General features: G+C 30.1%; 2 protein-coding genes and 1 pseudogene across 2 annotated transcripts; 1 reads left to right on the top strand and 2 right to left on the bottom strand.

Moving 5' to 3' along the window:
* The first annotated feature begins 6,144 nt into the window (after positions 1–6,144).
* On the top strand, positions 6,145–10,348 carry LOC149880414 (uncharacterized; annotated as a pseudogene).
* Positions 10,349–14,387: 4,039 nt separating this feature from the next.
* LOC149880413 (uncharacterized) lies at positions 14,388–15,905 on the bottom strand. Its single transcript, XM_090070049.1, has one exon. The coding sequence runs from the start codon at positions 15,903–15,905 to the stop codon at positions 14,388–14,390; it is 1,518 nt and encodes a 505-aa protein (XP_089926175.1).
* Positions 15,906–16,049: 144 nt separating this feature from the next.
* Positions 16,050–16,493, bottom strand: LOC149880412 (uncharacterized). The gene has a single exon (XM_090070048.1). It carries the CDS (start codon positions 16,491–16,493, stop codon positions 16,050–16,052), a length of 444 nt encoding a protein of 147 aa, XP_089926174.1.
* Positions 16,494–16,543: the final 50 nt, after the last annotated feature.

Here is a 16,543-nt window from a genome sequence, read left to right as displayed (position 1 = left end):
AGGTCATTTTCTTTTCTAAGAGAATCACTGTTTTATTATATACAAATAGAAACTTAAAATATTCAGCAGCTTGAAATAAAAGAAAGTCATAAACAAACGAATACAAGCAACTACTAATACTATTGACTAATTATTATTGTATTGACTTTTATAGTTTATTGACTCATAGAAAGATATTAGATTGACTTTGGCCGAACTCTTAAAATTTATACTTAAATGGCGAAGTGATTATAAAATTTTCAGCTTATTAAAACTTAGTTTTACTTCAAAAATACTTTTAAATAAGCTCTATAGTAAACTTAAGATTGAATTGGGCACGCTCACTGGAAATCCAGAAGGGACTCCTGTTGATGAATCCCATCATAAAATACCAGGTTTGGGCCGGATTTCAGGGAAATGAAGTAAACTAATGTATCTATTTTTTGCAATAAAAAATGTTTTTTTTTTTTTTTGAGGTATTTTAAAAAATGACCATGATAAAAAAAATTGTAAGGAACTTCTGTTTTTTTTAAGGAAATAAGGAAAAATGCGATAAATTTAAGAAATATTTAGGTTATATTGGTTTAATCGCATTTATAATAATGAAAGAAATTCTAATTTAAATTCTCAAAATTTTCAAAACTTCACTAAAAACACAAAATACATATTATTGATTATTAGCTGACCTTCCACGCTTCTCATCGAGTAAATATTTCTTTCAAAAGTTTGTATTTGAATCATTTCCTCCAAAAAGTTTTACACCCGAGTTTTTATCATTAAACCATTTACTCCAAAGAAATAGCAGGCAGTGATGTTTTCTTTAGGCCTAAATAAACTTAATGTGTAAAGTGTTTTCGCACCTTCCCTTATAAGAACACTCTTCATGCTCGGGTTCAATCCAATATTTGTTTCATTAACATTGCTCAAAGCATCTGAGAACAATCACGGCCATGAAGGAAATCATTCTTTTTTTAAAAATGTAAAATATTTTGAAAACTTGTTTCTGCTAGCTTGTACCGTAGCTGATAGATTTAAGGAAACAAAGATTTATTCCAGGATTGCTTTTAAAGACTGATTTTACCTTATATTCTGTTTGAAGTCCTTTTTATCAGAAGATTCGCGAAGTTTTCAAACTTCTGAAGCAGTTTTTAGTTTTTAGTTTTGAAAGAAAGTTCTTTCGCACTTTTATGAATTACTTTAATCCATTCGAACTATTGAAGCTCTTCTCTGACAGTTGAAATTTCAGGGCACGGAAAAAATCAATAGTCGCCTAGAGCAATTTCCAGAAAATACGGCATGTGGGGTAGGATCTCTCGTTCTAACCCTAGAGCCGTATTCTTGAACAATCTGCCTTTAGCCTTTCAGAATAAGGCAGATCAGTTTGCCTTAAAACTGGAAGCCGCCATAGTGAAACATATTCTGCCTGGCACAATGAATATATCTGATCGTTGGGAAGCATGCAGAAACGTTGATCTGCTGAATCATGGATCTTATGAACATTGTGTTTTAACTTATGATTAGAATTTTGTTAGGCCTAGATTATAACGAGATTCACAATCCTAGTTGAAATGGAAAAATTTTTCGCGGACTTTTTGATTTAATTGCGCAGATATATCCAGTTCAGTTTACCAATATTTGAAACAATCTTTTTCAATTTAGTTTTTAAGTTATGTGAAGTGACAATAATTTTAGTGTCTTAACAAAATGAGTTTCTCATAAAACAAAATGTGTTTCTCATAAAACATATTTTATGACTTTTTAAATGAAATTAAAGCTAATTTTGAAAAGCGCCCGAGGTTTTTGGTAACTTCAAGCACAGGATACTCAAGTGTACTAAGGCGGGAAACCAGTTTTTTTCTAAAAAAAAAGCCGAAAGCTTTAGTTAAATTCGATCGGTTGTTTCGTTAATAACTTATGCATACCGCGGTAAGCTTCGCTACCGAGAACTTTATAATTTATGCAAACCGTATTGGCGTCAATAATTTCTTTTGTATATATAAGCAATTTTTAAAAAACAGTTCTGTTGCGAATGACGCGTAAGATAATTTATATAATAAATTTACCGAAAACTACAACCGAGAATATTGAGGAAATATAACCGAGTAAAATACAACCGAGACTCATATTTATTACATTTATCTTTGGCGCAACCGAACCATAATTTATTTATAAATTTTTATTACTTTTTAGTGAACACGACTGAAAACTGTGCACAAAAAGTACGTGACAAACGTTATCACTTTTGTTTTTGTTCTATAAAAAACAAAGTTTTATTATTGTAAAACAAAAAAAAGATGGTTTTTATTTAATTTTCGAGCTCTATGTTAATTTAAAAGACTTTGTCACGATGTAATTGTATGGCTCAAAGCTCAACGGATATTCTGAAGCAAAATTTAGCCGAAAACGAGCGCTAATCTCTGTGCGCGGACAGGTTTTGTATTAAATATCGGCTACTTTCTAGCGCCTATCCTATCTCGTAGGTTACTTATAAAATATATATTTTAATTGCATCAAGAAATTCATAAAAAAATCTTTCCAACGGTACCAAATATGTGGCATTTTGTTTAACTTTTAAACAAAATATCAACTATAGCATAAGTACAGTTTTTGTTAAAAAAATCCTGGTTTCCCGCCTTAGTTCACTTGAGTAGTCGCAATAAGCACGATTACGAAAAATAGTCTCCAGATAATCTTAGTTTTTTTTGGGCTCATTATCTCATAAACAAAATATCATTTCTGTCATCATTTATTTGTAAATCATTTTCCGATTTTAAAATGCACCACATTTTTAAATCGGAAAACGATCCGAAGTACTGAGCAGGAAAACACAGTTTTCAGAAAAAGAAAAGAGCAGTTTATTTTGATCTTCGTAATTCTTATTTTTATAGTAAGCAACTTTGTAAACGTTTATGGCAAATAGCAGAAGGGAAGGGCGATGTATGACAGCTGGCTAATGTAATCTATATTAGAAGCATGAAATTTCAGCTAAGGTACCTGAACAGTAGAGATTTAAACAAAAACATAAGCTTTCCATGCGGTGAATGCTTACTTTCATAAAAACAGCAAGTCTTTAAAACTTTATGACAACCCTCCTTTCGTACAAAGGAGGTATCGTTAGTGTGAAAAAAAAAAAAAAAAAAAAAAAAGAAACTTACGAAATCAATCTAAAAATTTTGTCTTTCAACTAAAAAAGTAATCTAATGTAAACTAAAATAGTTTAGAAACAAAAAACGTTCCATTTCTCTTCATTTCCTTTCTTTCAAAAACTCAGCTACATTACGCTTTATAACAGATATTGGTGGATTTTCCCATGTTATCCAAACACAGTGCTATTTTATATTTTGTATTCAATGTTGATGGGTGATATATTCCTAATATATCAATTTCTTTTTTTTTCAGCTTGATAAAAAATTTCTAGAGCTTCATTATATTTTTCCAAAGTATCTAAATAGAGTGCTATATTGTGTTTTGTAGCCAATGTTGATGGGTGATTGATTCCTAATATTTCAGTTCGTATTTTTTCAATTTCATAATTAATTTCTAAAGCTTCGTTATATTTTCCTATTTTATTCAAACAGCTTGCTATACAGCTATTTGTAACCAATGCGGACGGGTGATTGTTTTCTAAAAAATCAGTTTGTATTTTTTAAACTTAATATTAATTTTTAAAGCTTCATTATACTTTCCCATGTTTTTCAAACAGGTTTTTGTAACAAATGTTGATTGGTGATTGATTCAAAACATATCAGTGTGTATTTTTTCAACTTGATAATTAATTTCTAAAGCTTAATTATGTTTTCTCATATCAAACAAACATAGTGTATTATTTTTTTTTGTGCATAATGCTATTTCATTTTCAGATTTATACGATTTTGTTTTATAATTTTGAAATGGATTTCAGTCAAGAAAAACTATATATGTATATATAAATATATATATATATATATACATATATATATATATATATATATATATATATATATATATATATATATATATATATATATATATATATATATATATATATATATATATATATATATACATATATAGTTTATCTTGACTAAAACCCATTTATGTTATATGCTTATGTTGATTTTCTAGAGTGTAATGTAAATAAATTTCTTTTAAAATAAATACGTTATAAAACTCTAGAAATAAAAAAATTTTATATTAAACTAATAATATCCATAAATAATTATGGATATTATTAGTTTTATATAGATTTTTAATTGAAACTTAATTTAACCCTCCGTTGGGCGCAATATTGAAACATGTGAAATCGGGCGTAATGTGCGTTTTAGGCACAGAGTTAAAAGTTGCTGTTTCGATCAACTCATACTAACATAAACTATACTAAGTAATCACTGATCTTTATATAGATGTATATAAAAATATTATTAAATTTTTTATAAGAAAAAGTCAGTCTTATGATAAAATACTGAGTAATATTACAATTTAAGTAATAAAACAAAAAAAAATCTAGATTCAAAAGAACCATGTACATAGATAACACTAAACATCAAGACTTTTCAAAATATTCCATTTCTAGTCACATTAATGTACATAAGTCATATTTTTTGTGATTTGGATATTTGATATTCACTTAAATTGATGCATTCGTATAAAGAAAAGCATGGTTGACAGACTTAAACCTGATGACTCATGCAAAGTGATTGGTGGCATTTTCGACAATCTTATTGAGATAACCTTCTTACACCCGTTTCTAAAGTGCACTTGACACATCTACGTCCTTTTGAAGTTGTAGGAGATTGTGATTTTTCTTGATCAGTTCTTGGACGGAATCTTTGCTTCCTAATACGTAGCCTAAAAGGTATTCCAAGGATATTCATGCTTCTTCTCTATAGGTATTCCAATACCAATTGGTGTGACAACCCTTTTAGAAATAATCTTCTTTGTATTTTTTCGAGGTTATTTCCAATGTAAATTACTTGCGAATTGATCCCAGCAATATTTAGTGTTGTATAGAAAATTACCATAGGCCAACTTCTGGTGTTTCGGCTCACGTTATAAGAAGCGGACATTTGATCTGCTACATCAACTCCACACTTAGTTTGATTGTAAAAAGTGATTATTTCCGGTTTCATTTGCTCTCCATATTGAGGATCAATGGTATCATCATCGTGCAAACTTGAAACTAAAATGACATTCTTTATTTCGCGCGGGATGGTAGCTGTGTTTTGTTTTTTCTGACAGTGCCGACATATGAAAGCTTCTTAGTTTTTAATTTATCTATGAGATCGAAGCTAGTAAACCAGTTATCCGCTGCTGTATTCCGAGCAGATCCAAATAAAGGTTCAGCCATTCTCATCACCACATCATTTGGTTTGTTGCTAAAACAAAAAGTGTCTTGTTGTTGTTGCCCAGCATAAATTTCCAATTTAACAGTATAAAACATCCTAACATCAACTAGATTATAAAGTTTTATACCGTATTTGTTTGGTTTTGAGGGTATGTATTGCCGAAACTGACATCTACCTCGAAATCCCGGAAGCATTTCAGCAATAGTAAGATTTTCACCAGGACTAAAACTTTTCCAACAATTATTGACAAATGTTTCAAAAATTGTTCAAACTGGGGCAAGGCGGTCGTTATCTTTTCTTTGGTTTCGAGTTCTTCGGTCATCAAAACGAAGACAACAAATAATTGTCTTAAACCGTTTGAGACTCATTTCAAGACAGAATTTTTGCCATCACCCTCTTTTCCCCAAAGATCTTCCAAACTCATTCGATTTGCTTTAAATAGTCCCGCTAAATACAATAGTCCGATGAATGCTTTTATCTCAATTATGTCATCGGACTAATCTTAATCTGACTTGATTATTTTTGACTTGTGTAAATTAAAAAACTTCTTATATTTGACTCGCATAAGTTAAATGACTTCCTTACTTTTTACTTTTATAGTTTAAATGTAAGAAATTTAAAAAAGAGCGACTACAGAGGACAATAATAGTTAAAGGATTATTATAAAAGGTTTTTTTTTTATATAAATTTTTTTAATATTATTTATTGTTTTTTAGTTTTCTTTACTTTTTGAAACAGCAAAGTAAAGACTTAAATTTAAATGAATTTTTAATGTTCTATTTTCAATTTTGTTGCTGATAATTCTTTGGAGACACTAGTTTAAAAACTTTTTTTCGATGAAATGGAAAAGTTTAATAGAGTAAAGGTATAAAATCTCTTTAAAAATAAATACCTATTATTAGTTAACTAATTTCATTTGGGTTGTTCGGACGGATTGGACTAAAGGTCCTGTTCTATATGGAGAAAATGTTGTTGTACAGTGGCCATTAAGTCATTTCATTCCTCTGTTGCAGAACCAGCCATTAAAGTCTGATTCTCCTACTTGTAAAAATTATGAGGCAAAGGTCTTAAAATCAGGGGGTAAGCAGAATTTAGGATATTCATTTTTTTAATGAACAACGTATTATAATATTTCATACAAAAAATAATTAAGATGACTTTGAGAAAATGAACAATCAATTAAACACCCTAATAAATGTTGTTCCACCTTTACCAAATCAGGTAACTTTAAATGTGTGGTTATGATGAACATTTTTAAAAACTGTATTTTATAAATGTTAATTACTATTTAAAAGTATTTTATTCTAGTTTATCAGCTTATATTAGAAATATGGTTGTAAAAGTTGTTATGGCATCGAAGTTGTTAAAAACATTTTATATTTATTGTATATTATAAATACTACTAACTTTAGCAAGTTAAACTCAGTATTTCTTTATGTTCTTATTTTAGAATGTAGATAAAGTTGCTTTAGAAATTAAACTTGATGAACTAAAAGAAGAGAATAATGTTTTAAGGGCACAACTGCAAGAGAGAGTTACAGGTGTCTTTAAAGTTAAAAACATCTACATTTTTTTATCTATCTATATATTTATCTATCTATATATACATATATATATATATGTTTGTGTGTGTGTGTGTGTGTGTATGGGCAATTCCACTCAAGTGACAGTCATAACATTCGACACCTTTTTATCCATTAAAAATTAAACAAGAATGGTATTTACATGAAAATTTCCAGAAATGTTAAATACTTTTATATAATTTAGTGTGCAAAAGTTAAATCATTCAAGTTTTCAACTTATTTGAAAAATCAGCTTAACGTAGCGTGACGGTCGTAACGATTACTTTTTGACAAATCTAAATAAAGAAACTTTGTCAACCTTTATGCAGCCATCTACACAGTGAAAAAAAAATCCTTTGCTGTGTTGTTTAACTACACATTGAAATTACTACATGGTGAGTTTCATTGTTTTTGCGTGAAGTTTTCCGAGAATTTTATTAACTTTTACGTTGTGACGGTCGTAACTGTTACGGTCGTAACGAAAAAGCCAAAAATGAAAAACAACAAATAACGCAATGAATGACATAATATAAGATGAATGATGGTAAAAATCAATTAAATTATGTTAAAAAATATGAATTTTATAACATTGTCAAGCTTATCCATGATGTTTCTTCAACACTGGGATCGTTTTGTTTGGAGTAGGCACAAACGCTTAATGCTATTTATGCTCCCTGTCTTTTTTTTTGTTTTATTAACTCCATTTAATACAACTCAATATCTAGGAATATGTACTTTCATATGCCTCGCAAATGTTTTGAGGATCCGGAAATCCATTATAGGAAAAAAATATCTTAAAATAGTAAATTTTTTTTACTAATATATAAACTTTAAAATTGATCTACAACCCCATTACAAAATATTAGAGAATTTTGACCAAAAACTTTCCATTTTTTACTTGCCAGAAATGCATTTTGGTAATATTTGTAACAGCTTTCGCTTCTTCTACTTTATCAGCTATTAGGGCCCACCTTAGATTAATATCATCTGTGTTGATAAGTCTAACATCATTTTTGCACCCATTTGATGCTAAGAGAAAGTCTTTAGCGTCAAATGGGTGCAAAAGACGACCACTTTACGGGATTTTACGCTTTTCCAAACAAATCGCTTTAATGATACTTCATCAACTGCTCCTTCACCGTGAGAGGTAGCAAAAAAGTTCCATTCTATACTTTGAAAATGATATTTCACAGAAAAATGTTGTATGAATTTGGCCGTGTATCTATTTTTGATATGAGTGCATGGATCATCATACCATAATTAAACTTTTTTTATATAACCAATGCAATAGAGGTCTAATATTTCACTTAAATATGTAGTAGTGGCGCGTTTTGTTTAATCATTATCGTCGGATTTTATTACAACTGGTTTTGGCTCTATTTGGTAACAATGGATTACAACTGTAAACAAGGTAATAGTTGACTGCGAGCAATAAGCAGCTTGAACAGCATCCTGATAACCACATGTATAGCTTTGTGAATAATCAAAGTGTATCAAAATTTGGTCTGGTTCGAGATTTTCTTTTTAACTGCAATTATTGCTCAGACTGGTGCTTTTTAGTGAGATGATGCTCAGTAAACTCTAGTAAATTTTGGCGGAAATGTTTAAAAATACCTTTTATGTTTTTTTTATGTTGACTGAGTGCACAGCGATGATCTTCTTTAATCCACCAACTATAGATCATTAAGGTATCCATGTCTCCGTTTTCGGGCAAAGATACTTTCAATAGCTTACTATCATGTTTTCATTAGTTACACATAGTTTCAAAAAAATCTTTAGCAAGTAACAAAGGAAACAATAAATAAAACTGATTTCTTTTATAACTTGGTTTAAATGATGTAAATCGTTTGAATTGAATTAAATCGTTCGCGCTTAAACTTTTTTTTTAAGTCAAGAAGCCGTGATGGGAAAACAAAGATACCGTGATGGTCGTTACGTACTTAGTAACATTCTGAAATGGTGATCTAAAGCACTTTAATGTTTTTTTTTTAAACAATGATAAAATATGTATGAGTATCTTTACTTTTATCATGGTTGTAGTTTTAAAAAGTTTGATACGAAGCATAGAAAAAGCTTTTCTACTTTTTTTTGTGACGGTTGTAACATCTTGTTTTCATTAATATGCTCTTCTTATAGACCTAGTTAGAGTTCATTTTTATAAACAATATTATGCATAATGTTTAATTTTGCCTTTTAGTCAAACTAAGAAGTAATAGTTATCTAAAAAAAAACAGCTCTGAAACGTTTTTCAACGCTTCACAACATGACTATATATAAACGTCAAAAAATGCTCATATAACCCTTACAACTTTAAAAATATGTTATAGTATGAGAAAATAATTTTTTTAATAAACTTTTTTCTTAAAAGTATTCTTAAATATTTGGGAAATAAATTTAATGAAGTTATTATATGTCGCCGTGAAATGTTTTTTTTTTTCCTCTTTTACGTGGAATTGTCCATATATATACAGGGTTCCACACTTTTGTGGATTGGAAGGGACTCCATAACTTCATTTTAACTTTAAGAAAATTAGCATAGCTGAATTTTTTTTAAGGAGATTTTAAAGGAAAAGAATGCAATAAAAGTAATAAGTAAAGCTATGAAATGCATTTAAAAATAATTTATATATCATTAAAAAACTTTAAATGATTATTTAATGAGGAATTACTTAACTTCTCACTACAATGGAGACATTAATGAAAGAGCATTATGAATATGAAAAAAGTGAATGATGTTTTGTCTTCTATTTGCCTATATTGTTTCTTAAATGAATTGTATTTAATGATAATAGTTTTAGTTGTTTTAAGTTATTTGTTTTAATGACTTTTTTAGGGATTATTTGTGTGTTAAGTTCACTAGAAAGATAAACTCAGGACTTATCCAATGGAGTTTTGCAGTTAAAATAGCCCCATGTTCTATCTTCCTTAACAAATCATGTACCAAAATTGGCAAATAGTCTTACTTCTAGTTCAAATCAATATTCAGATTTACTAAAGGATTCCGTTGAATTAGAAAATGCAAGTGACTTCAATATAACTTAAAGTTTTCATTTATCCTTTCAGAAGTGGAAGACACTCAGCAATTCATATGGATCTAGTAGAGCAACCTCTCACTCTCTCAACTCTTCTGATATGTCTGATCAACTTTATGATTCATTTAGCATAACAAATAGTTATCCCTTTAATGACAGTCTTGTTTCTAAATCAAATCTTACTGAATCGTCTGTTTCTTTATCCATTCCAATCTGGAAAGAACCTAACTACCCAGATGAATATAGTAGAGTAAGATATTTTCATGTTGCAAAATTTATCTTTTTTTATTTATATATTTAGTTTTATGAATTATAGTCATAGTACTTTTACTTTATAATTTAGAAACAATTAGTGCCAGGTCACAAAATATACATTGACCATGTAAAATTCAGCAAATGTATCAAATCCCATTGTCATAATATAATTAGTACAGAAACGTTTAATGTTTAATGTCGTCGTTTCGTCATTAGTTACTAGGCTTTGAAAGAGCGCGTTCTTAAAATGCACGCGGCCATTGGAGAAAGATCCACGAAGCGAGTTAAAACTTTCTTCCTTTTGGAATTTAATTATTAGTTTAGATATATTACATAAAGAATCATATGAAGATAAATAATAATCGCTAAGATCATCTTATAATTGAAGTAAGTATATAAAATAGTTATATAAACATTTTTATTAGATAAAGTAGAAAGGATTTAAATTTTAATTAGATAAAGTAGAAAGGATTTGAATTTTTATTAGATAAAGTAGAAAGGATTTAAGTTCTTATTAGATAAAGTAGAAAGGATTTTAATTTTTTAAATTGTTTATATTTTGTTTGTTTTAGTTTTTCTTTTTGCAGTTTTGTTTTTATTATCTTATTTTTTAGAAGGAAAATAGGGGTATGTATGTTATTTAAAGTTATACTAATACTGTTTCCATAAAATGGTTATTACTACATTGAAGTTTCTGTGATGCTATTAACTCTTTTGTTCTTTTTTAGAAAATTTAGAAAAGTAAATTAAACTTTTGTGCCAACACTGACATGGCATGTCACATGTTATTGTATGAAAAGGTTAAATTTTGTTATGAGGATTACAGTTCTTATGAAGAAAAAAAGAAGGTAAAGAGTATTGTTTGCAAATATATATTTTGTATCTTTTTAAATTTTCTCGCATCATTTTTAAAATTTTTGTTTGCACACGTTTATTGTTTGCATATATGCTTTTTTGATATGTATGTGTATGTGGTAATAAGTGCTTTATAGTTGTTTTATCAATGTGTTTTTATAATAATGTTTTTATAATAATGTAAAGTGTTTTTTTACTGTTTGTGTATGTGTTAATATATGTTATATAATTGTTTTACAAATGTGTTTAAATATGTATATAAGGAATATATTTAACCTTATATACATATTTAAACATATTTATTGTGTTTACAGTTGGTACATATGTTTATATTATGTTGTTTCTGTGTTTTCAAAGTGCTGTGACTTGGTAAACATCTACCTGAAAATCAATTATTGTGTTTTAGAAAAGGAGCAGAACAAATGGCTTTATATTGTGCAGCTCAACGTGATACGCACCTAACGGCATGGTTTAAGTTAAATACTGAAAATGAAAGAGCACATTTCTATTCTTATGTAGACATTCCTTATCACTTTATATTTGATGATAAACATTGTAAATGGAAGGTTAGACAAAGGGGTGGTAATAAGGTGATAGTAAGAATGGATAAAGTTAATCCAACTGGAGAATTGTTTTTTCTTAAACGGTTACTTTTGCAAGCAAAAGGAGCAACGTCTTGGGAGGATGTGCGTACTGTTAATGGTATTGTCCTTGAAACGTTTCGTGAAGCATGTGTTTTGAAAGAATTGTTGTAAGATGACACTGAATGGCAGAATACTCTTTCTGAGGCGGTTTTAACACGTACGCCAAAGCAAATTAGACAGTTGTTTTCAATTATTTTGACCTTTAGTGAATCTGACAATCCTTTACATCTCTGGAATACATGCAAAGCTTTTATGAAGGAAGATTTCATTCACTGCTCAATCCCACATTTAATAGCTGAACAAGCTACTCTTCATCAAATTGAAAAGATTATTAATCAAAGTGGTAAAATGCTGGCTAATTACAATCTGCCTGTTATTGATGAGTTTATTGGCTTAAATCTAGAAAATTTTGATGAAAATGTTCAACAACTGAAATAGTAGAATTGTGTATAAACACAACCAGCTGAAATAGTAGAATTGTGTGTAAAATGTTTTTTGCATCGGCAATGGGTCCAGAAGTTTGCATTAACTGAAAATATGAGAGTACAAGATGGGGAAGGTGAATTTTCCCAATGGCTACTAAAACATGAGAATGGAACAATACCTGTCAAAGAGGAGGATCCTTTTAAAGGATGCATTGAAATACCAAATCAGTGCATTATTAGAGAAAATGAGTCAGTTGTTGAAAAGATTTTTGGAGATGCTGATCAAAATGATTATTCTAAACGTGTGATTTTAACACCAACTAACGTTGATTCATTATCAATGAAGAAGTGCTTGAATGTCTGCCAGGTGAGGTCAAAATTTATTTAAGTGCTGATCAAATTGATACTGATGACCTTAATGAAAGAAATAATTTTCCTGCTGAGTTTTTGAACAGCTTAACTCCTTGTTGTAAACCATAATAAAAAAGTCTTTCATGTATATTTTGGCTTTTATCAAATATAAGAAAAAGGCTATACAAGAACCACAAACATTTATCGTATGTAAGATAGCGTAACTAATAACCGTATGTATAATAGGTTTTATAAATAGCGTTACTAATAACTGTAATATTCAGAAGACGTCAGAAATATTCAGAAGTGACGTCATGAGTGTTACATTACATTATTACTTAAATTATAACACTCCTTCAGGTATGCTACCTCATTGTTTAAAATTGAAAATTGATTGCGTAATTTTGCTACTTAGAAATTTAGATCTCAAAGCTGGGTTATGTATGGGTTATGTAATGGTACTCGAATGAAAGTTTGTGCTCTTCACAATAATTATATTGATGCAGAGGTTTTGACAGGTGTTTCTGGTGGTAAATGGGCTTTTGTTCCTCGAATTCAGTTGGCTCCATCAGATTCTAATTTACCTTTTGTTCTGAAACGTTGTGAGTTTCCTGTCAAATTGGCTTATTCAATGACAATTAAGAAAAGTCAAGGTCAAACATTTGATAAAGTTGGGGTATATCTCAAAAAACCGTGTTTCTCTCATGGTCAACTATATGTTGCATGTTCAAGAACTAGGGCATTTAATCAAGGGCAGGGAAAATTTAATTGCAATTAAATTGTTTAAAAATATACTACCAATTAATTAATTGCAATTATTATTCAGTGCAATCAATTAATTGCAATTATTATTCAGTGCAATCAATTAATTGCAATTTTTGAACAGTTCAATTAATTTTTCCAATTAATTGCAATTAATTATTGGTTTTTAAAAATGTCTAAAAATTTTAAAAACAGAACATAAAATTATCATTTTTTATTAAATACCATACTTAAAAGATTAATATTGTTGGGCTATTACTTTAAATATATACATGCAATCATTACATATATATATATTTAAAGTAATAACGTACTTTAAACTGGAATTGTACATTACATTGTAATGTATAATTCCAGTTTAAAGTACGTCTTTACTAAGAACTCATAAAAAATAAATTGAAAACCAAAACTTATTTGAAGAGTAAGTCACTAAAACAGTCAGTTATTTTCATTATTCATCATAATATCTGAGAGCATTTTCCTGTCCCAAAATCGTTTGTTAACACACAAAAACATTTGCATTTCAAGATTGGATGGAAGTATATTATGTCTCAAATGGCCAATTGCGTAACCTGCAGCACTGAAAAATCTTTCCGCAATATTTGACGTTGGCACCAGAAACTTGCAATTCACATATCTTGAATCCGAAGACATTTTTTCTAATTTTCTTTTCTTTAGCAGCTTAGAAGCAAAGTCTAAATCATGATCAATACTAACTGGCGTGATCTCAGATTGCTTTAGAAGTTTATTTACACTTTCCTTTTCATTTAAAAATAGTTCGTGCTCTCTGTTGTCCAATATTTTAACTAGCGCACTTTCAAATGTTTTAGAATGAACAATATCTGCATTTGAAGATAAATAGGTACCCATATTGATCCGAAGGTGATCAAGATTAATACCGATTGCGTATTATATTAAATTTTGAAGATCAACACCGCTTTTGTTACTTTTTAATCAACATGTTCTTAATAAATTTTTACTCTATTTATACAGTTTTGATCGGTTAAAAATAGCTAAATTATTTTTATCAACCTTCATAAATGGGCTATATATAGCACTTATGGTAAAGCACCCAAATACCACAACCACGCATAATTAAGATCGGAATGTCCCATAATAAGTTACAAAAATAGCGTTAAGGTAAATTTCTTCCGATCATTCTTCCCCTCTTTGATAGACTCCAGTCTATCAAACCTTTTCAATTATCGAACTCAAGAAGACACAATCTTGTAATTGGTCGTATAAATTCTTTTTCGCCAATTTTAACTTTTACAACTCTTACACGTCCATCTTTTCCTTCAAATACTTCTGTAATTCTACCGAGCGGCCAATGTCCTCTGGCTGTATCCGGAGAAATGACTAATACAATATCATCTATTTTCATTTTTCGGTTTTCTTGATTCCATTTATACCGCTTTGATAAAGAGGGAAGCCATTCTCGCAACCATCTTTTCCAAAAGTGACGTAATAATTCTTGTACTCGACGCCAACGTGTTTTAGGATGATAATTTTTTGATTGACTTGAGTCGGGAGCGAATTGTCCTCCCACTTGTCCAGTTAAAAAATGATTAGGAGTCAATGGAACATCATCTTTTATATCAGCACTCTGATACGTTAATGGGTGGGAGTTCAATAAACTCTCAGCACCTGTAAAGGCCGTATGGAGTTCTTCATCAGTAATATCGGCCTTTTCAAGTATTCCAGATACTGCACGTTTTGCAGCCTTGATCATTATTTCGAACACACCACCAAGATGAGGTCCTAGTGGAGCGTTAAAGTACCACTTGATTCCTTTATCAGCTGTAGAGTTGGTAATTTTATTCTTATCTAAGCTATTGACAAGTTCTTTTAGTTCACGAGATCCACCAACAAAATTTGTTCCATTGTCCGTCAAAACTTCCAGTGGTAATCCTCTTCTATTCACCATTCGAAAAAAGGCATTGAGGAATGAATTTGTATCTAAATTATAAGCTATCTCGAGATGTACTGCTCGTGATAGTAAACAGGTAAACAAGCATAAGTATCTTTTTTGTCGTGTCCTCCCTCTACCTTGCATCGTTAGAAATGGCCCAGCAAAATCAATGCCAATTCGAGCAAACGCACGTAGTGGTTCCTTTAAGCGAATTGCTGGCAGAGGAGCCATAAGTTGTTGAGCAGGTTTACATTTTCTTCTTCTACATTTGTTGCATTTTGCTTCTGCATCGCGGATTTCTTCTCGTCCTCGTATAATCCAATATCGTTCTGATAATTTTGTGATTAACTGATTTGTTCCCATTACATGATTTCCTTCTTCATGGTAATGTTTAACAATCAATTTTGTAACCGCATGACCTCTCGGCAAAATGATTGGATGCTTAACATCGTAAGGCAAGTAGTAAGCATTTTGTAATCGACTACAAGAGCGTAATAAGCCATCTTCATCAATTTGTGGATTTAAAGATATAATTTTGCTTGATACTGATATTGTTTTTCCTTTTTTAAGGTTGTTATATTCTTCTTTGAAGCTTTCCTGTTGAGCTTTAACAATAATTTCCTTTTCGCTTTCATGATATTCATCAGCTGTTATATCACCTATCATACGCAAATCAATTTTACATCGACAGTTATTTATAAATCGATACATCCATCCGTTAACTCTTACAACTCTTTTCCAACATGAGAATTGATTTATATCAAGCAATTGATTTACTACTTCGGAAGATAATGCGAAATTCATCAACACAGCGTTTTTCTTTACTTCAATTGAAGCTTCTTGTGTGATTTCAACGTGATTCTGAGGCCATTTTTCCTCTAAAGAATTCAGAAAACTTGGTCCATGCCATCATACATTATTGTTTTTTAACTCATTCACCGATGTTCCTCAAGATAATAATTCGGCTATATTAGTTTTTGTAGGTATGTACCTCCATTGTTTTAGTTCAGTCTTTGATTGAATGAGTCCGACACGATTAGCAACAAATGGTTTCAACTTTCGACTGTGATTCCTTATCCACCATAAAACGTTAAGACTATCACACCATATAGTTACGTCTTTAATTTTAAGCTTCAAGGCCTTAACAATCTTCTCTGCAAGTCGTAAACCGAGAACAGCTCCAAGTAACTCCAGTCTTGGTATACTGATAGATTGCAATGGACTTACTCGGGCCTTTGACATTATGACTACACAGGTCACTTCTCCTGTGTCATACAAACATTGTTGATAAGCAACAGCACCGTATGCTTTACAAGACGCATCCGTAAAAACGTGTATGGATCGGTTTAAAACTGTTGAAGTCGTTTGTAAACATCTAGGAATGTTTATCATAGAAAGATCTTTTAGTTCTTGAAACCATTGATCAACATTTTTCAAAATCC

This window comes from Hydra viridissima, unplaced genomic scaffold (assembly GCF_058129835.1).
Source record: "Hydra viridissima isolate aposymbiotic clone 2 unplaced genomic scaffold, HvirCarnegie_v1 scaffold_13, whole genome shotgun sequence".
NCBI lineage: Eukaryota > Metazoa > Cnidaria > Hydrozoa > Anthoathecata > Hydridae > Hydra > Hydra viridissima.
This window is presented reverse-complemented; position numbering and strand designations above follow the sequence as displayed.